This window comes from Myotis brandtii, unplaced genomic scaffold (genome assembly GCF_000412655.1).
Source record: "Myotis brandtii unplaced genomic scaffold, ASM41265v1 scaffold103, whole genome shotgun sequence".
In the NCBI taxonomy this organism is placed as follows: domain Eukaryota; kingdom Metazoa; phylum Chordata; class Mammalia; order Chiroptera; family Vespertilionidae; genus Myotis; species Myotis brandtii.
The window spans coordinates 4,792,434-4,814,597 of record NW_005353460.1 but is presented as its reverse complement, the minus strand read 5'-3'; the positions used below and the strand labels follow the sequence as shown (position 1 = coordinate 4,814,597).

At 38.9% G+C, this 22,164-nt stretch overlaps 2 protein-coding genes across 4 annotated transcripts in view; both read left to right on the top strand.

Moving 5' to 3' along the window:
* KAT6A (K(lysine) acetyltransferase 6A) overlaps positions 1-13,072 on the top strand; it is a 119,303-nt gene extending 106,231 nt beyond the window's left edge. For 2 of the 3 annotated variants that reach the window (XM_005856458.2, XM_014536506.1), the window contains exons 15-16: positions 4,567-4,888; positions 7,710-13,072. In XM_005856458.2, the coding sequence (XP_005856520.1) occupies positions 4,567-4,888; positions 7,710-10,384 (2,997 nt within the window). In that variant the 3' untranslated portion in view covers positions 10,385-13,072. The remainder of the gene's footprint in view (positions 1-4,566; positions 4,889-7,709) is intronic. The other variant, XM_005856457.2, reaches the window with a different exon arrangement.
* The window catches only part of ANK1 (ankyrin 1, erythrocytic), a 624,245-nt gene that overhangs the window by 368,942 nt on the left and 233,139 nt on the right, over positions 1-22,164 (top strand). The window lies entirely within an intron of this gene.

Here is a 22,164-nt window from a genome sequence, read left to right as displayed (position 1 = left end):
GGGGGCAAGGGGGTGGCGGGGGGCCCCCCCCCCCCCGAGTGCAAAAATTTTTGTGCACCGGGCCTCTAGTCAGTATATATACAAGGGTACTTACTATCAATATGACTTTCCACTGTTGTTAACCTCCATCACCTGGCATGAGCTTGTGTTATCAGGTTTCTCCATTGTAAAGGTATTCCCTTTTTTCCTTTTCTGTAGTCTTTGGAGGAAATCTGTCTACAACCCACACTTGAGGTATGGGGAGTAATATTTTACTCCTTAAGAGCAGAATACCTATGTTTATTTAGAATCCTGCTTGGGATATTTATCCATTCTCCACATTTATTTATTTGTTTATTTGTTTATACATTTATTTATATCACTTTGGACTCATAGATATTTACTTTATACTTTGAGTTATAATCCAGTACTACTACTTTATTTTGTTGCTCAAATTCTTCTAGCTTTGGATATTCAGAACCGTTTTCATTTTATTCCTGTGTTTCTTTAACATACATGCCTTCATTTTTGTGAAGGTTTTTGTTTAGTTTTGAGCACTTTTTACTTTCTGGTACTAAAAGATGTTTCAGGTTCAACTTGTATATTTCATGCTCCAATCAATTATTTCTCCAAAAAGCAAGGTCATGTTTAACTTAGTTTGAAAATTGTATTCTTAACTAGAAGGATTAGTAAATTTGAAGTGGAGAAAAAGTGAACTCTTGACTAATTCTATTCATTATGTGATCCTGAAGAATATATCTTTGCCATTTTATAAAATAAAACTGGGCTATTTGTTTGTGTGAAAAAGGAATATTATAATAGGCAGTGAGATCATATACAAAGTACTTTGGAAGTTCTTGAAGAAACTCACTTGACTGAGAGTCATAGACTGTAATTTACAACCATTTCTATACTGACTGCATGTGTAACCTTAAGTCCTGTAACCTTTATCGCCTCTATAGAATGAGGGAATTGGCTTAGGTCATTGGCTTAAGTGCATCATCTTTGTTTTGTGCTATTGTGTGCAAAATTGTGCCTATTGTGCCAAATTCCACATTTATTTTATTACTTTTGAAATGCTTCACTAACATCAGGTAAATACCTGTCAGCTCCACATTTCTGCATTCCAATAAACTCCATGGATAGTGCATGAAATGGCATACTGAAGGTTCTGCTGATAGTTCTGCTGACCTTCAGAGTAGAGCTATAAGACAAACAAAGTGTTTATTCCTTTTTTTCTCTTGAGGAAAAGAGAAGTTGAGGGACTAACCACTATGTCATTTTAGTAATGAAATAGACATCTCTAGGGTGTTTAAGTCACTATTTTTTAAAATTAAATCTTTATTGTTCAGATTATTACAGTTATTCCTCTTTTTTCCCCCCATAGCTCCCCTCCAACCAGTTCCCACCCCACCCTCTGCCCCCCCCCACTGTCCTCATCCATAGGTGTATGATTTTTGTCCAGTCTCTTCCTTCCTGCACCCCCACTCCCCTTTCCCCCGAGAATTGTCAGTCCACTCCCTTTCTATGCCCCTGATTCTATTATATTCACCAGTTTATTCTGTTCATCAGATTTTTTATTCACTTGATTTTTAGATTCACTTGTTGATAGATATGTACTTGTTCATAATTTTTATCTTTACCTTTTTCTTCTTCTTCCTCTTCTTAAAGAATACCTTTCAGCATTTCATATAATACTGGTTTGGTGGTGATGAACTCCTTTAGCTTTTTCTTATCTGTGAAGCTCTTTATCTGACCTTCAATTCTGAATGATAGCTTTGCTGGATAAAGTAATCTTGGTTGTAGGTTCTTGCTATTCATCACTTTGAATATTTCTTGCCACTTAGGTGCCCGATTTTTGTCCAGTCTCTTCCCGCATCCCCCACATCCCTTTCCCCCCCAAGACTAGTCAGTCCATTCCCTTTCTATGTCCCTGATTCTATTATAATCACCAGTTTATTCTGTTCATCAGATTATTTATTCACTTGATTTTTAGATTCACTTGTTGATAGATGTGTATTTGTTGTTCATAATTTGTATCTTTACCTTTTTCTTCTTCTTCCTCTTCTTAAAGGATACCTTTCAGCATTTCATATAATACTGGTTTGGTGGTGATGAACTCCTTTAGCTTTTTCTTATCTGTGAAGCTCTTTATCTGACCTTCAATTCTGAATGATAGCTTTGCTGGATAAAGTAATCTTGGTTGTAGGTTCTTGCTATTCATCACTTTGAATATTTCTTGCCATTCCCTTCTGGCCTGCCAAGTTTCTGTTGAGAAATCAGCTGACAGTCGTATGGGTACTCCCTTATAGGTAATTGACTTTTTTTCTCTTGCTGCTTTTAAGATTCTCTCTTTGTCTTTTGCTCTTGGCATTTTAATTATGATGTGTCTTGGTGTGGTCCTCTTTGGATTCCTTTTGTTTGGGGTTCTCTGTGCTTCCTGGACTTGTAAGTCTATTTCTTTCACCAGGTAGGGGAAGTTTTCTGTCATTATTTCTTCAAATAGGTTTTCAATATCTTGCTCTCTCTCTCCTTCTGGCATCCCTATAATTTGGATGTTGGTTCGCATGAAGTTGTCCCAGAGGCTCCTTACACTATCTTCATATTTTTGGATTCTTTTTTCTTTTTGCTTTTCCAGTTGGGTGTTTTTTACTTCTTCGTATTTCAAATCTTTGACTTGATTCTTGCGATCCTCTAGTCTGCTGTTGGATCTCTGTATAATATTCTTTATTTCAGTCATTGTATGCTTAATTTCTAGTTGGTCCTTTTTCATATCCTTGAGGGTCTGACTAGATTTCTTGAGGGTCTCACTAAATTTATCGGCAGTTTCTAGAAAATTTTTGAAAAACCTTATAACCTTGGTTTTGAACTCTATATCCAGTAGTTTGCTTTCCTCCATTTCTGTCATTTGTGACCTGTTTCTTTGTCTCCGCATTTTGGCTGCTTCTCTGTGTTGATAGGGTGGCTTTCTGTTATAGGTGTTCTATAGGGCCCAGTAGCTCAGCCTCCCCAATTACCTGAGGTGGACACTCTTGGTGCACCCCCTTGTGGTCTTTGTGCACAGTCTTGTTGTAGTTAAGCCTTGATTGTTGTAGTTAATACTAGAGGGATTTGACCAACAGGCCGACTGGCTGTGTGAATCAGCTGTGTCTGCCGCGGAAAACTTCTGTCCTCTGGGGAGGTGCTAATCTAGCTGGGGCAAGACTTGCTTCAGTGGGGCTTTGGTGCTCACTGAGTCTGCCCCCTGAGTGTGTCCCTTCTGGATCTGAGGAGTTGTAATCTGGATGGTCCCATTCTGATTGATCACTGGGTACACTGGCACTTGGATCTCTAAGGAGGTGCTAATTTAGCCTCTGCCTGAGGCTACCCAGCAGGAGCTACGGAGACATCTGCAGATTCCTCTTCTTTGTTTGGGACTTGGAGGTGCCCAGATGAGGCCCAGCTGTGAAGCAATGCAAGCTGCTGTGGGGCCTTGGGCCTTCTCTTGGAAGTTCTGGGTCTCTCTGACCCAGCTGCAGTTTGTTAGATAATTTTAGATTGCAAAGGGCCAGGTCATTCATATGCAAAAGCCTCTGCACACAGCTTGGGTGGGGCGGGGTCTCAGGGAATCAACAGGGCGGAGCAAACAGCTACGGCTGATCCTCATTCCTGCCTAAGAGGCCCCGGTTCTCAGTGTCCTGAAGTAATCGCTTCAAGCACCTCTGAGAGAAAGCTGCCCTCAAGTTCCGCCCGCTTCCAGACAGTCCAGTTTCTCCCCGTATGAGTCTGGGTCCTCAGAGACTAGCCCGGAACTGGAGTTCAGAGCAGGAGCTTGTGTCTCCCTCCCGGTTGAAAAAGACAACCGCGTCCTCAGTTGCCAGCCCTTTCCACATGTGCCTCCGTACCTCTGCACTTTATTTCCGCACCTCCTCTGAGTCTCAGTGTGCTTTTCTCTTTCCTTCTAGTTGTAGAATTTCCACTCAACCAGCCTTCCTGTGGTTCTGGATGGTGTCTGTTTTGTCTTTTAGTTGTATTTTTGAAGTGGTTGTGCGAGGCGGCAATTTCAGTTGTTTACCTATGCCACCATCTTGGTTTCTCCTCTCAGTCACTCTTAAGAAGGGAATTATAATATCTGCCCTTTGGGGCCTGCGTTACCATTCTTTTACAAAGTTGTATTCATTTATCCAACATCTGTGTATCTATGATACATTATGTATAGTATCTTACTATGGTATTTTGAAATAATATTTAAAATCTATTTTGAGCTCAGGCTGGTGTGGCTCAGTTGGTTGGGGGTTCCATGCACCGAAAGGTTGGCGGTTCAATTCCCAGTCCGGGCACATGCCCAGGTTGCAAGCTCCATCCCCGGTAGGGGACATATAGGAAGCAGCTGATCAGTGTTTCCCTCTCACATTGATGTTTCTTTCTCTCTTTCCCTCTCCTTTCCTCTCTATCAATAAAAATTCTTTAAAATTTAAGTATATTTTGGTAAATAGCATCCTCATTTTATGTGTGCTAATTCTATTAGGCTTAAAAACTATTAATCATATTATTAGCAGAAATGATAGTGTTCATTACTGTTAATAAAATTATTTCTCTTTTAAACAGAAACCAATTCTTCACCGAAGGAGGAGAGTCCGAAAACGCAAACACCACAATAGCAGTGTGGTCACAGAAACTATTTCTGAGACTACAGAAGTTTTAGACGAACCTTTTGAAGACTCTGACTCTGAGAGGCCGATGCCAAGGTTAGAACCCACCTTTGAGATTGATGAAGAAGAAGAGGATGAGGATGAAAATGAACTATTCTCTAGAGGATACTTCCATCGGTTGTCCTCACAGAATGTTCTCAGGTGTCGATCCTCTTCTAAGAGGAAGTCCAAAGATGAAGATGATGACGACGATGACGAAGAGTCAGATGATGCCGATGGTATGTTTTAAAAAACTTTTGCTTATTGTATTTTTATTGTCTTTAGAATACAGCAGTGATAGCTGTAAACCCTTCAATAAAAAGGCTGAAAAACGAACCCAGCCTACTAAGTAACTAAAGGATGACTTGGTAATCTCTAAAAAGTTGTATCAAGTATATTCACCCTCATTTAGTCCTCTGTCCTTTTAAAGTGTTTTTTTTTTTTCTTCTAGTTTCCCCTGGGACCTATTGCTGTTTCTGCAGAAAATTCTTTTTCTGCCGAATCCTTTTTTGTTCATTATCTGAAACTTTAGTTAATAGGTGGACTAGACTTAGTGTCAGGAAGATATTTAAGTAATAACTCTTTACTAGAACGTGCTCTCTATAGATTTAGTCTGTTTCACTTACTGCAGTGTACTGAGTGTTTAATATAGGTACTCAATAAATAGTTAACAAATGCTAAGAAGATGGTTCTTAAATAAGATCAAATTCATGTAAATTGAACTTGCTTCAGATCTGTTCAGGAATCCTTCCCGAATCATGTTTTTAAGTGTCTTGCTCAATTAGTAGTACATTTCTAATAAAAATGGTAACAGTACTTCAAAATATGGTATAGCTAAACATTCAGTGATGTACTTTTAAAACACCCTTATTGTTATTTCCTCTTTAGAAATGAAGAAATGGGCTCATACATGAGATGGGTCACACACTAGTCATTTGCATCCTTGCCTCAGTTTTTCCAGAGCATCATGCTGCCTACATCTGCAGTGTTTGTTTTGCATGGGGTCAAACTGAGCTTTTTGAATTTGAAGGAATCTAGTTGAACATAGATATAAATGTATAGCTTTTATGGATTAACTAGTTGAGCTTTTTATTCTTTTAAAATAAATTCACTCAGTTTCTTTTTTTACTTCTTTTTTTTTAATGCTCTTCTTTTCTGAAAAGGAGAACCCCTTTTTTAAAAATTTAAATTTTTTATTGTTGAAAGTATTACATATGTCTCCTTCCCACCCCCCGTCCCCCCAGCACAAGCCCTCACCTAAATTCACTCAGTTTCAAATCTAGTGGATAACTTTCATTTTCTCCATGCTCTCATATATTTATACAATAATTTTTTTTAAAGGTGACAACTTTCTTTTTTAAAAAAAGTATTTTTATTTTCAGAGAGGAGGAAAGGAGAAGGAGAAAGATAGAAACACCAATGATGAGAGAGAATCATTGATTGGCTGCCTCCCTGCATGCCCCCTATTGGGGACCGAACCTGCAACCCAGGCATGTGCCCTTGATCAGAATCGAACCCGGGACTCAGTCCACAGGCCCAAGCTCTATCCACTGAGCCAAACCAACCAGGGCTACAATAAATACTTTAATAAAATGACAAGATGACTGATTTTTTGCTTTGGTAATGATTTTCCAGAGTTTTGTTATAAGTAGGAAATATATATAAGTAGGAAACTTATTTTTTAAATTTGGCACATTAGTAAAATTATAACTTGTATCATTATAAACTAAAATAGTATCCTCTAAGTTTCTGTTGAATTGGACAAATTTTTTTTGTTTTCAAATTATTTTAATTAACTATACCTTTTTAGCTCTCCCCTGCAAATCATGTTCTTGCCTTGGTTGTCTTCCCTTTAAAAATTAATGGGAAATGTTCTCTAGCTGGTTTGGCTCAGTGGATAGAGCTGCAAACGGAAGGGTCTCGGGTTCAGTTCTAGTTGCAGGCTTGAGGCAACCAATCAATGTGTCTCTCTCGCATCAATGATTCTCTCTCTCTCCCTTCTACTCTCTCTAAAAATCAATGGAAAAATATCCTCAGGTGAGGATTAAAGAAATAAATGGAAAAGGAAATGGACTTAATGCCACACCAAAAATGTTAAGATGGGGACTTTTATATGCTATGCATATTTTACTACAATTTTTTAAAAGGAACAAATTAATTGTGAAGAAAATAATGCTAAAATAAAATTTATTTTTAATAAACCATTGTTATTGGTGCTTCAGCTTTTTCTTCAGGTCAGTATTTGTCTAGGATTAAATGTTTTGCAGCTATTCCCATACAAACACAACATTTATTTTGTAGCATTGCTCAATCATGGCTCATGAAATTAACTTAAGTAATGATTTTGTGGAAAATAAGACAATCAGAGAATATAAATTGCAATCAGAAAAAAAGCCCTGGCTGGGTGGCTCAGTTAGTTGGAGTATTGTCCTATACACCAATGGGTATCAGGTTCAATTCCTGGTCAGGTTGTGGGTCATGGTGCATGCAGGAGGCAACTGATTGATGTTTCTCCCTCTCTCCCCTCCGCTCTCTGTCCTCCTCCCTCCCTACCACTCTCTCCCTCTCTCTCCCTCTCCCTCTCCCACTCTCTTTCTAAAATCAATGAAACATGTCCTCGGGTGAGGATTACAAAAAAAACAAAGATATGAACTGATTTATAACTTACATAATAAAGATAATTTGTCTAAAGTAGTTGTAATAACTACTTTGTATTTGCACCTTTATAAAGCTCATCTCCATTTTATAAATGATAAAACTGAATTAGAGGAACTTTCCCAAGCTATACCGTTGGCAATGATAAACTTGAACTGGTTTTAGCTAGTGGGTGGTAACAGAATGTTGACTAGGATTCTTTCACTGTTCTGCCAATTTACCTTATAACTTTAGAAGATGTCACTAATTAGGCTTCTTCTTTAGATTCTTAACTAGACAATGAAGATAATCAAGTTTGTGGTGATTAATGAAATTATTTCTGTTGTATATGCTGGTCTCAGAAAAAGGCATTAAAAAACATAAGATCTTATAACCTGTTTTTATTTTTTTATCCCTCCTGTATAGACACTCCTATCCTAAAGCCAGTACCTGTCTTGAGAAAATGTGATGTGAAGGATTCTCCACATGAGCCAGATACGTCCACACCTATGAAAAAGAAAAAGGGATGGCCCAAAGGCAAGAGCCGCAAACCAATCCACTGGAAGAAAAGACCTGGTCGCAAGCCAGGATTTAAGTTGAATCGGGAAATCATGCCCGTTTCTTCTACTCATGAACGCATTGTTGAGCCCATTGTCCCCATTCTTAAACCTGGACGTAAACTCAGAATTCAAGAGCATGAAGAAACTGTTGAATCAAAGGAAGACTTAGCTTTAACCGAAGAAAGGAAGGAAGACGAGGAGATGCACGTGGAAGCAGAAGAGGTTGAAGAGGGAGAAGAAGAAGATACAACCAGCAGTGAAGTTAGAGCAGTTTCTCCAGTGGATAGCAACAGTCCCGAGATGGAAATGAAAGAACCTGAGGTAGAGGAGGAAGAAGAGAAACCCCGAGTCTCAGAAGAGCAGAGGCAATCTGAGGAAGAGCAACAAGAACTGGAAGAACAGGAGCAAGAGGAAGAGGATGAAGTGGCTATAGAGACAAACCAGAATGAAGACCATGATGCAGATGATGAAGATGACGGTCATCTAGAATCTACAAAGAAAAAAGAACTAGAGGAGCAGCCCATTAGAGAAGATGTCAAAGAGGGTCCTGGTAGTCAGGAGTCTTTTTTAGATACGAATATGCAGAACAGTAGGGAGAATATAAAGGATAAAGAGGAAACAGAACCAGATTCTGAAGAAGAACAGACTTCCCATGAAACATCCGTGATATCAGAGCATATGCCAGGGTCTGAGGATGATCATGAAGAAGATTCAAACTCTAAAGAAGAATTAATTGAGTTAAAAGAGGAAGACGAAATTCCCCATAGTGAACTGGATCTGGAAACTGTGCAAGCAGTACAGTCCTTGACTCAAGAAGAAAGCAATGAGCACGAGGGTGCCTACCAGGACTGTGAAGAGACACTTGCAGCTTGTCAGACACTGCAGAGTTACACCCAAGCTGATGAAGACCCTCAGATGTCAATGGTTGAAGACTGTCATGCTTCTGAACACAATAGTCCAATATCTTCTGTTCAGTCTCATCCCAGTCAGTCAGTCCGTTCAGTCAGCAGTCCCAATGTGCCTGCCCTTGAAAGTGGTTACACCCAGATCAGCCCAGAACAAGGATCCCTGTCCGCCCCCTCTATGCAGAACATGGAGACCAGCCCCATGATGGATGTGCCTTCCGTATCAGACCACTCTCAGCAGGTGGTGGACAGTGGCTTCAGTGATCTGGGCAGCATTGAGAGCACCACAGAAAACTATGAGAACCCTAGCAGTTATGATTCCACGATGGGCGGCAGCATTTGTGGGAATAACTCTTCCCAGAGCAGCTGCTCCTATGGTGGGTTATCGTCCTCCAGCAGCCTCACCCAGAACAGTTGTGTTGTCACTCAGCAGATGGCAAACATGGGCAACAGCTGCAGTATGATGCAGCAGAACAATGTCCAGCCTGCTGCCAACTGCAACATCAAGTCACCTCAGAGCTGTGTGGTGGAGCGGCCTCCCAGTAACCAGCAGCCGCCACCGCCGCCACCAGCGCAGCAGCAGCAACAGCAGCAGCAACAGCAACCAGCACCTCAGCCTCCACCACCACAGCAGCAGCAGCAGCAGCAGCAGCAGCAGCAGCAGCCGCCACCACCTCAGCCCCAGCAGCCTCAACCCCCACCGCCACCTCAACAGCAGCCACCCCTGTCACAGTGTAGTATGAATAACAGTTTCACTCCAGCGCCTATGATCATGGAGATACCAGAATCTGGAAGCACTGGGAACATCAGTATCTATGAGAGGATTCCAGGGGATTTTGGTGCCGGCAGCTACTCTCAACCGTCAGCCACCTTCAGTTTAGCCAAGTTACAGCAGCTGACTAACACCATTATGGACCCTCATGCCATGCCTTATAGCCATTCTCCTGCTGTGACTTCCTATGCAACCAGTGTTTCTTTGTCTAATACAGGGCTGGCTCAGCTAGCTCCATCTCATCCATTAGCTGGGACCCCTCAAGCACAAGCCACCATGACGCCACCCCCAAACTTGGCATCTACCACCATGAACCTCACGTCACCTCTGCTACAGTGCAACATGTCTGCTACCAACATTGGTATTCCTCACACTCAGAGGTTGCAAGGGCAAATGCCAGTCAAGGGGCACATTTCCATCCGCTCCAAATCTGCACCACTGCCCTCTGCAGCTGCTCACCAGCAGCAGCTGTATGGCCGCAGTCCACCAGCGGTTGCCATGCAGGCTGGCCCTCGTGCATTGGCCGTTCAGCGTGGCATGAACATGGGGGTTAATTTAATGCCAACCCCTACCTATAATGTTAATTCCATGAATATGAACACCTTGAATGCCATGAACAGCTATCGAATGACACAACCCATGATGAACAGCAGTTACCATAGTAACCCTGCCTACATGAACCAGACAGCACAGTATCCTATGCAGATGCAGATGGGGATGATGGGGAGCCAGGCCTATACCCAGCAGCCTATGCAGCCAAACCCTCATGGAAACATGATGTACACTGGCCCCTCCCATCACAGCTACATGAATGCTGCTGGTGTGCCCAAGCAGTCACTCAATGGACCTTACATGAGAAGATGAGCAAGATGAACTTGCAATTAAAAACTTAAATATATATAAATAAAGGAACCTTTTATACTGACAAACCAGAGAAAAATGGACCTTTTTTTTCCAGTTAAAATATTGCTGTAGATTTAGAGGAATTTTTCTTTGGTTTATTTTATTTTTTAAAAAACCTGGTCTTCTCTTTTTTGGGGGTTCATTTTGTTCTGGGTTTTGGTTTTCTTCATAATCTTGAACATTTTACAATAGAACTCATCTAAAAATGGATTTGGGGATAGGGGAAACATGCACAAAAATCTTTTCATAATTAAAAAGAGCCTTACTTTCTTTACATACCACATGGACAGAATTTGTGTAAAAGTGAAATATCTTGATTTTATTTGAAGATGTATGTTTCCCTTCACTGTTTGCAGCTCCCAGTGTTGTCATTTTTAAATGTTATATATACATCTCGAGGGTTAACCAGACCCTTTCCTCTGAACCCAACTTTTCATTTCCTACTTCATTCCAGCAGGAGGCACTTATGGGAGACTCGGATGGGGACATGGAGAACAACCCAAGCTCCTTAAACTTATTATTATTGTTAATATTATTATTATTATTATTAATAAAGTGAGGCAGGAAAATGCTTCTCCTTTTAAAATCCCCTCCACTCCCTACACACACACACACACACACACACACACACACCTCTTGAAACCTTTCCCCCAAAATGTTTCTTTTTAGATGGACTTCATTGAAATGTTTGTCTTTCTTAAATCAAGTGTAATATAATTTTTTTTACTATACCCACTTAGCACTCAGAGACACACAAATACTGTAAGTCTCAATTAACAGCAGAATCTCAGAGGAAAGCTGTTTGCAATCCTAAATTAGCCTTGCAAGAATAGAGATGGTCAATTAACAATCAAAAAGAGGAAATTAACCTCTCGTTTTTTTTTTACCACCTGGTGAATCAGCCATAAAAGCCCACGTTCCACGCAACCTCTTGTTTTTAGTATGTACTTTGAGATGCTAAGGGTCTTGATTCCTGAGCCTTTGACTCTGATTAAACTCAAACAACAGTCCCTAGTGATTAGCCTCTTACATTCTTACAGTGTTGATGGATGACTGTTTCAGTGATTTGAAAATACCTGGCAAACCTTTGACACTGTTTATGTTGGAAGAGATGACAGAATGTGTGTTGTAAGGGAGATCATGGTGTGAGTTTTATAGCTACTTAAATGATACATACCTCCGGTCTTCATTTGTCTTTTGAGATCCTGAGTTCATCCCCTGTGAATCAGTGCACTAGCTGCTCACCTGTGAGTGGCTGAAGAGAAGAAAGATAAACCAACCACCAGCATAGCAGGGCAAATCTGGACAGCAGGGTTTTAGCAGGCTCCTATGTTATTCCCAATTCCATTCTCTTTTGTGCAGCCAGTTTGCCCATTCTCTTCCTGTTACTTGCTCCAGGGATAGGTAAAAAAAATCTATATATCTATATATATATATTCCATCATTAGAAGATGGAAATTATTATACCACTTGGTATGTGCAGTCAAATATCCAAAAGGGGGAAGTACTGCTTAAAGAAATACCTATAAGCATTAAATTCTCTCCTTTATTTGTATATTTTATATAGATAAATTTTGAAGTACTAATTAGACATTACATTTTTCAAATGCACAGGTTTGTTGGTTTTTTTAATACATTTTAATTGACTTTCTCAATTAAATGTGTTACATAGAAAAAGGCAGAATTCCACATCCTAGCGCTATCAATTCTGAGCATGTACAAGGCTGTGTAGGACCCAGTTTCTCTGTATATACTATTCCAGTTCTCAAGCATCTATGTAGAAAGTGCACTGTTCTGCCCTCTCCCTATCTTCAGCTATGTCATTGCTTCCTGGTTGGGGTGGGGTTGGGGTGGGTCGGGAGGGAAGTATATTGGGAGGAGGGTGGTGGGTCAAGGCAGAAGGAGAAGCTGTTGCAATGAGGGCCGTGAATTCAGTTTCTGTTGGTTTGCGATTGTGTTTGGTTTTGTTTCTTTCTTAAAAAAAGAAAAAAAAAGATTCAATCAGGCAGCTCCCTTTTTCCACAAGCCTTTTTGTGACTAGAACTATTGTAGAGAAAATGTTCTTTTCTATATTATAAAAGAAATTATCCAACACAGTAATATTGGTACCTGTCATTTTTTCACTTCTGTTTTAAAAAAAATGTATTTTTAGCAAAATAACTTGGGTAATCTTCTAAAAAAGAAATTTAAAAAACTCACTGTTAGTGACTTTGATGCCTTTTAAAATAAGAGCTTTTTCATTTCATTCCATCTTTAAAATTTTTTATCTTTGTTGTAGAATATTAAAAACTATTTTAAGAAAGATAAAAATTCTCTTTAAAGAGATCTCTAGAGTGTGTGAATAGAGCTCCAGATGCCTCTAAAAGCCGCATGTACAAATGAAGCTAACTAAGTCTATTCCTGTCTGTTTATATTTGCTTTTCCTGTTTTGTAACTTCTTTGTACTTTGTTCATGGTGACTTGTAAGCTAAGGGGAAGGGGTGCCTAGATGCCTTTGTATTTCTCCATGTCATGCGCTCCTGGGCCAGTTGGTCTCCCTTCCTCTCCTTGTATGTAATATCACTTTTTCCCCCCTTTCTAGCAAGTACTTTCAAAAGAACTCTGTACATTTTAACATAAAAAAAATAAATTATGTTGAGCCATTTTGGATGTCTGTCTTGCATGTGGAATTTTTCTCCCTTCCAGATATTTCAAACTCCAGTTCTTTTTCAACACACAACAGCCTTTTCATGTTCCTCGTTATATAGCAAGTATAAGTTCATGACTTTTGCTTTGAAATCCAGTTTTCAAATATATATATATTTAATGCCAACAATATAGATGGTTTTTCTTTTCCAAAGAAAATGGTATTATAATCTCATCTTGATTTTTTTAGGTTAACCCATTGAAAACCTTGTAAAGGGATTGTGATTTACCCAACCTTAAAAAAGAAATACAGCCCTAACTGGTTTGGCTCAATGGATAGAGAATTAGCCTGCAGACCAAAGGGTCCTGGGTTTGATTCTGGTCAAGGACACGAACCTTGGTTGCAGGCTCCTCCCTGGCCCGGCCCGACCCGTGCAGGAGGCAGCCAATCAATGTGTTTCTCACATCGATATTTCTGTCTTTCCCTCTCCCTTTCGCTCTCTCTAAAAATCAATGGAAAAATATCCTCGGGTGAGGATTTAAAAAAAGGAAGAAAGAAAGAAATACAGTTGCAATGACAAGTACCTCCTAGATGTGAAACAGTGGTTGTTTTTTTCTCATTTCTGTTTACTTGATGATGTAATTTAGGGAGATTTGCCACAAATCAAGGTCCTGAACATTAAAGATCTTTTTGTTATTGTTATTTTCTTGGTTATTTTACTTGCCTCTCATCATTTAGAATTTTGAATATAAGGCAGATTCCAGGAAATTCTATTTAACTTTGGAAAGTTGACAGCCTCAGGGTGAAGAGGTGAAACGGCTGCAAGTTTTAATGGCCTCCAAACTTTATCTGCTACCCTTTCACACTGAGAAGAATTTAGGAATTGTACACGAGTAGTATCTATAGCAGATGTTTGTTCTAACCCTCGTGCCATTAAAGTTTTAGGTCATAAAGTTGTCACCCAGAATAGGTTTGTTTCCCTTGATTTCTTTGCTTGCTTAAGTAACCATGATTTGGACCCAAGACTGTCGTGGTACTATGCAATTATTAGTATAGTGTCTCAAAAACATACTTGCTGCCTTTGCTACTGTAAATTACCTGCTATAAGTGAATTCAACATACAGCAATTTTGATTTTTTGACAAAGGAGATAAGTGACTAAAGACTGTATTATAGATTTATTTGAAGTGTTAGCACCCTCACTATATATTAAATTAAAAATATAATTTGAGTAATATACTTCCATTTGAAGCCAACTCATGAGTGATGTGAGTAGAGAAGGAGCTCTTATTTATTGCCTTTGGCCTTTTCACTCTGAATCAAAGGGTAGGTGTGAGAGGAGAGTGGTAATACATGAGAATCAGTGGTCGACAAACGCATTAGTCAACAGAACCAAATATCAACAGTACAACGATTGAAATTTCTTTTGAGAGCCAAATTTTTTAAACAAACTATATAGGTAGGTACATTGTTATTAACTTAATTAGGGTACTCCTAAGGCTTAGAAAGAGCCACACTCAAGGGGCCAAAGAGCCGCATGTGGCTCGCGAGCCGCAGTTTGCCGACCACTTCACTCGATGAATGGTATATTGCTGAGACTTGTCATGCATTTAGTAACTAGGGTTCCAGGAATTATATTCCTAAAAGGCCTCTCCAAGCATGCCTTTCTTTGTAGCATAGTGACAATATCTATTCACCAAAAGCCAGTGTCTGTCAGGTTGACAATTCTAGCTCTTTAGGTGAGAATTGCTGTTTCAGGTTCTCTGTTGCAGCCTGGGCAGTTTGTGATGGTTTTTGTCCTTGTCTTTTCACAATATACAAGATATGGGTCAATGATGATAATGGGAAGGCATCGTGAAAAGAGAAACAAAAATTAACTGTCCTTGTTGGCAGAATAGAGTAAGCAGGGTTATTACGACAAGTGTGTGTGGGAGGAAAGAGCTCTATATCCTTGGTGTGACTTTCAAGAAATCTAAAAAGTGATACAGTTTCTGTAAATGAACTTAGAGACTATATAGAGTAAGGTGTTTTTTTATTTTTTTATGTCGACCAGTGTCTGGAATTCTTGAGCATGGCCATCCAATCAAAAGCTGACAATCCCCAAAACAAAACGCAACTCATTTCTTAATAAATCCCTGTTAAGGGGCAGAATGGGTTTGTTATGTAAGTTGGTGTGGTTACATAATGCAACACAGACCCGTGGATGTTCTTTCCAGAGGGTCAGCTACAAATTGGACTTAATTGAGATTCCTTGCTATATCCATAGGAGCCTAAATACTAGTATTGGTATATGGATTATATAAAACCTCAAAAAAGTGGTAGGTATAATTTTTGCTTGAAATAAGGAAAGCCCTGGAGTATAATGGACTATGTTTTTCTGAGATCTTTTCAAATACTAGACATAAATAGTAAGAGGGAGTTGTTTTCCTACAACTTGTGAAAAACTTTTTGAGTGTGGGTATACATTATTGTTAGCAAGAAAAAATGTTGTAACATTTAATTCTTTACTAAATATTTCTGAAAGCCACATTTAAGCAACATTCAAAAATATTAAATGCTTTCTGGGTGACGTGTTCATTTTTAACAATTTTTAGTTTATACATGCACAGGATCATCAAAGACAAGCAAGTGGCCTGAGAGATAAGCTACTTGCCTGTGCTTAAAGAACTATAGTGCAGGGTACAGCTAATTCTATTAGGATTCCTATGAATATGCATTGAAAATTTGGCATTGTTGTTAGGAAACAAGTCATTCAGATTACCTCTCGAGTTATTTAAAAATTGGGCCTAAAAGAGCTTTTGGGGAGCTCCAGAATCTCCTATTTTTGAAATTTTCTTTTAAAACATTTTAATTGGGATCCTAAGTTTAAAGTCTTTTGTGACAAAGAAAAACATTTATATATAAAACTTCCTTGTTAGGATTGAGGCTCTTCCCCATGTACAAGTTCTAATTGTTTAATTGATGTATTACATTTTTTAAATTGATTTAATTTTTTAATTTCTTTTTAAAAGGAAGTTTTAAAAGCAGTTATATAGTCAGTTATGTCAAAAGGATTGTTGTTGATCATAGTTTTCCAGTGAAAATGAAAACAGTTATAGATTGACTAGGAAACAGTGATGGCTTTACTGCTAGAATCTCTTGCAAAGTAGAATAATTACATGATTTTTAAAAAGTCTGTCCAGCTCCTGTTTAAGGAAGATAACTAGAATTGACTAGAACTCCTAACTTGACATCCCAAAAGGTTCTTGATTAAAAGTGTAATCTGAAAACTGAGTAACATGGAATGTTGCAAGAACAACTTTAGAGAGCCAAGGAAATAATGCTATTGAAAATTACAAAGGAAAACAAAGCAAAACAGACCCAAACCAGTCACTGCAGCCTCTTTGTTGAGTTTTGTTGGGGCTCTCAGGCTGTGGAACATCTTTCAGCAACCTGCTCCATCCACCCTCCTTGTATATTGGCTTTGTCTTCAGCTGACTCCTGCCTTAGCAGCCTTCCTCTGCAGGGTCAGGCATCCTAAGAAGATCTTAATATGCCCAGAAAAGAAGGACTCTGTTCCCCAACATCTTTTCATGCCTGTTTTTAAAATATATTTTCTTGATTTTTTACAGAGAAGAAGGGAAAGGGATAGAGAGTTAGAAACATCGATGAAAGAGAAACATCGATCAGCTGCCGCCTGCACACCCCCTACTAGGGATGTGCCCACAACCAAGGTACATGCCCTTGACCGGAATCAAACCTGGGACCCTTGAGTCCGCAGGCCGACGCTCTATCCACTGAGCCAAACCGGTTAGGGCTATGCCTGTTTTTATTGTGAAAACAGAGTACATACAGAGTACACAAAACATGTACAGCTTACTGAATCTATATAAAGTTAGTATCTCTGTAAAAATAAAAAGAACAGCAGCCAGAAATCCTCCACTCTGACTGTGGGCTCCTTCCTAATCACAGTTTTCTTTCCCAACTGAAGATAATCACTAGACTTATGTGCTGAATACTTTTTTTAGTTTTTAAAAATGGCCCTGACCGGAAAAATGTTTTGCTACCTAGGTGTGCATTATTAAACACCATAGTTTCATTTTGCCTGATTTTGAACTTTACAGAAATGGAATCATTCATTTTGCCTCTGGCTTCCTTCAACCTGATTGTGAGATTTGTTCATGATGTTGCCTTTGCTATAGTTCATTTATTTTCATGCTGTATAATATTCTATTATAGGACTATAATGTATTTATACATTCTAAAGTTGACATAGATTTAGGCTGTTTCCAATTTCGTTGGTTACAATGCTGCTGCTATATTTAATCTGTGTAGGTCTCCTGTGCTCATTTGCTGACATTTCTCATAGTGTATTCCTGGAAGTGGTTTTGCTGGGTGATAAGGTAGGTGTAACTTCAACTGTACTAGATAATGCCAAAGAGTTTCAAAAGCAGCCATACCACTTATTTTGCTACCATCAGCAGTATGTGAGAGCTTCTGTTATTATATGTTCCCTTCAATATTTGATATTTTCAATCATTTTAATTGACATTTTAATGTCAATCCTATGAATGTGTAGTGGTTATTTTCTGCATTCTCCTGATTACTAATGAATTTGAGCGCCTTTTCATATATTGTCTATTTAAAATTCCTCTTTTGACACAGTGGAAAGAATACACAGCAGATTAGGGGAAGCCAAGGATCAGATCAGTGAATTAGAAGACAGGGCAGAAGATAATCACGCAATCAGAGAACCAAAAAGAAAAAAAACACTTAAAAACAGGAGGATAGCTTAAGGGAGCTATGGGAAATGTAACAATATTTGCATTATAGGCATGCCAGAAGAGGAAGAAAGGGAGCAAGGGATAAAGAATATGTTTGAAGAAATAATGGCAGAAAACTTCCCTAACCTGATGAAGGAAAAAGTTACACAAGTTCAGGAGGCCCAAGAACCTAGCAAGAAGAACCCAAACAGGCTCAGGCCCAGACACATCATAATTACAATGCCAAAAATTAAAGAGAGAATCTTAAAGGCAGCAAGAGAAAAACAATTTATTACCTACAAAGGAGCTCTTTTAAGTCTGTTAGCTGATTTCTCATCAGAAACTCTACAGGCCAGAAGGGAATGGCATGATGTATTCAAGGTAATGAAAAGCAAGGATCTGAAACCAAGATTACTATATCCAGCAAGGCTATCATTCAAAATAGAAAGTGAAATAAAAAGCTTCCCAGACAAAAAAAAAAAAAAAAGGCTAACAGAGTTTATCACCCAAACCAGCACTGCAAAAAATGTGAAAGGGGCTGCTATAATGAGAAGAAGAAATAGAGAGGGAAATACAGGCATAAAGAATTAAAATGGCAACCAATAAGTAGCGATTGATAACCTTAAATGTAATGGATTAAATGCTCCAATCAAAAGACATAGGATAGCTGAATGGATAAAAAAAACAGGACCCAATCATATACTGTCTACAAGAGACCCACCTCAGAACAAAAGACTCACACAGGATGAGAGTGAAGGGATGGAAAAAATTTTTCCATGCACATGGAAAGGGAAAAAAAAGCTGGGGTAGCAATACTCATATTTGACAAAATAGACTTCAAAATGAAGTCTATCACAAGAGACAATAAAGGTCACTACATAATACTTAAGGGATTGATCCACCAAGAGGATATAACCTTGGTAAACACATATGAACCCACTATAGGAGCACCTAAATATATTTAAAATACTTCTGGAGGACTTTAAGGGAGAGATCAACAGCAATACAGTCATAGTAGGGGACTTCAACACCCCTCTGACTTCACTGGATAGATCTTTCGGACAAAAAATCAACAAGGAAACAGCAACTCTAAATGACACACTAGATCAGATGGATTTAATTGACACAGAACATTTCACCCCAAAGTAGCAGAATATACGTTCTTCTCAAGTGCACATGGGTCATTCTCAAAGACAGACCACATGTTAGGACACAAAACAAGTCTCTACAAATTTAAGAAGATTGAAATTATATCAAGCATCTTCTCAGATCATAATGGAATGAAATTAGAAACCAACTACAGTAAAATCATTCAAACTCATGTAGATTAAATAGCAGGTTGTTAAACAATGAATGGGTTGCCAATGAGATCAAGAAAGAAATAAAGAACTTTCTGGAAACAAATGAAAATGAACACACAACAACCCCCAAATTTTTGGGACACAGCAAAAGCAGTCCTGAGAGGGAAGTTCATAGTATTACAGGCCTACGTCAAAAAAAAAAACAAAACAAGAAAAATTAATAATAAACTACTTAACCCTACAACTTAAAGAATTAGAAAGAGAACAACAAGAAAATCCTAGAGTATGTAGAAAGAAGGAAATAATAAAGATTAGAGAAGAAATAAATGACATAGAGACTAAAAAAATAATAGAAAAGATCAATGAAACCAAGAGCTGGTTCTTTGAAAAGATAAACAAGATTGATGAACCTTTAGCCAGACTCATCAAGAAACAAAGTGAGAGGGCCCAAATAATTAAAATCAGAAATGAAAGTGGTGAAATAACAACTGACATCACAGAAATACAAGGGGAAAACTGAGCAACTATATGTCAACAAGCTTGAAAATGTGGATGAAATGGACAAATTTCTAGAAAAATACAATCTTCCAAAACTGAATCAGGAAGAATCAGAAAACCTGAATAGGCTAATAACAATTCAAGAAATTGAAGCAGTAATCAAAAAAACTCCCAGCAATTAAAGGCCCTAGTCTGGATGGCTTCACAGAGAAGTTTTGCCAAACATTCAAAGAAGAACTAACACCTACCCTCCTCAAACTATTCCAAAAAATCCAAGAGGAAGGAACACTTCTAACTTTTTTTTATGAGGCCAGCATTACCCTAATTCCAAAACCAAATAAAGACACTACAAAGAAAGAGAATTACAGGCCAATATCCCTGATGAACATAGATGCTAAAATCCTCAATAAAATATTAGCAAATAGGATCCAGCAATATATTACAAAGATCATACACAATGACCAAGTGGGATTTATTCCAGGGATGCAAGGCTGGTACAATATTCGCAAATCAATAAAAGTGATACATCACATAAACAAATTTAAAATTACATGATCATATCAATACATGCAGAAAAAGCATTTGGCAAAATCCAACACCTATTTTTGATAAAAACTCTCAGCAAAGTGGGAATGAAGGGATCATACCTCAACATAATAAAGGATATATAAGACAAACCTACAGCGAACATCATACTCAATGGGCAAAAACTAAAATCATTTCCCTAAGAACAGGAACAAGACAGGCATGTCCACTTTCACCACTCTTATTCAACATAGTACTGGAAGTGCTAGCCACAGTGATAAGATAAGAAGAAGAAATAAAAAGCATCCAAATTGGAAAGGTGGAAGTAAAACTCTCATTATTCACAGATGATATGGTATTGTACATAGAAAACCTTAAAGACTCCACCAAAAAACTACTAGATTTAATAAAGGAATTCAGCAATGTAACAGGATACAAAATTAACACCCAGAAATCGATGGCATTTTTATACACCAGTAATGAATTCATAGAAATGGACACTAAACAACCCCATTTACCATGACAAAAAAAAAAAAAAAGATACCTAGGAATAAATTTAACCAAGGAGGTAAAAGACTTGTACTCAAAAACTACAGGACATTGAAAAAAGAGATAAAGATATAAACAAGTGGAAGAATATACTGTGTCCATGGATTGGTAGAATTAACATCATTAAAATGTCCATACAACCCAAAGAAATATATAGATTCAATGCAATCCCTATTAAATTACCAACAGCGTATTTCACAGCTCTAGAACGAATACTCCAAAAATTTATATGAAACCAAAAGACCTCAAAAAAGACCAAAAGAACAAAGTTGGAGGGATCACAATACAAGATATCAAATTATACTACAAAGCCACTAATCTAAACAAGCTGCTGCTTGTTTGAGAGATTTTAGAAAAGTCTGAAGCCTGAGCTGGGACAGGCCATTCATACGGAAAAGCCACTACAACAGCTTTGGGTGATGCTGCAAGTTGGATGGGACAGGGTCTCAGGGAATCACCAGGGCTGAGCGAACAGTGTGGGCCATGCTGATATGGCTGCCAGTCAGCTCTTTGACAGGGGAGGTCTCAGAATAAGAACAAAGACCTCTGTGACCATCCCCACCCTGAATTCCTACCCCAATGCGAGACAATTTAGTTCCTCCCTGTATGTCCCTGGGTCCCCCAACACTGCTGCCTTGTGCTGGAGCTCAGAGGAAGTGGGACTGTGTAAGAACTGCCTGGTGCTCCAGCAGCCTCCATGCACTCAGCCACAATCCCCTCTGGTTTTTACAGCCCGAGGTTACAGGAACTTCTCTTCCCAGCTCTGGAGCTGGGGGGTCTGTTGTGAGGCTTGGACCCCTGGCTTCTCACAGGAGGCCTCTGCAGCCAAGATTCCCTCCCAACTGGAAAAACGCCACACATTGGTGTTGGACCAGCCCATTATGCACCCCTGCCCCTCTTACCAGTCTCAATGCACTTTTTTTACTCCTCTAGTTGAAGGACTTCCATTCAGCCAGATCTCAGGCAGTTCTGAATGATGGTTGTTCTGTATTTTAGTAGTAATTTTGATGTGGTTTGGGAGGCGGTAAGTACTGGCGTTTACTACAATGCCATTTTGGTTCTCCCTCCCCACCAATCTTTTAACGTTATTTCTGTAAATGACATCCTGTTAATTAACATGTGACTGCAGATAAACAGCCTGTTTGCTTAAGAACTCTAGGAACTAACTTCAAAAGAAGCAGAATCCAACTCTGACTCCAGTTCTGGGAGATTTGCTCACTTTCAACCAATTATCTGAGCAGACTGTGTTGGCTTGCATGTTGTCCCTTCAACGGAGAGCTCTTCATTCCCTCCTTTTGATTCCTTTGTTCTGTTTTTCCCACCATCCCTTCCCCCTCCTTACAAAACCCCTGCCCATGTCCAATTGTCAAGATGGTGTTTACAATGTGAGTCCACCATTTTCTCAAGCTGTCAGTTCTTGAATAAAAGTAATTTCCCTCCACCAGTCTCTGTCTCTCCATTACTGCATTTTGAGCATCAAGCAGAAGAACCTGAGTTTAGT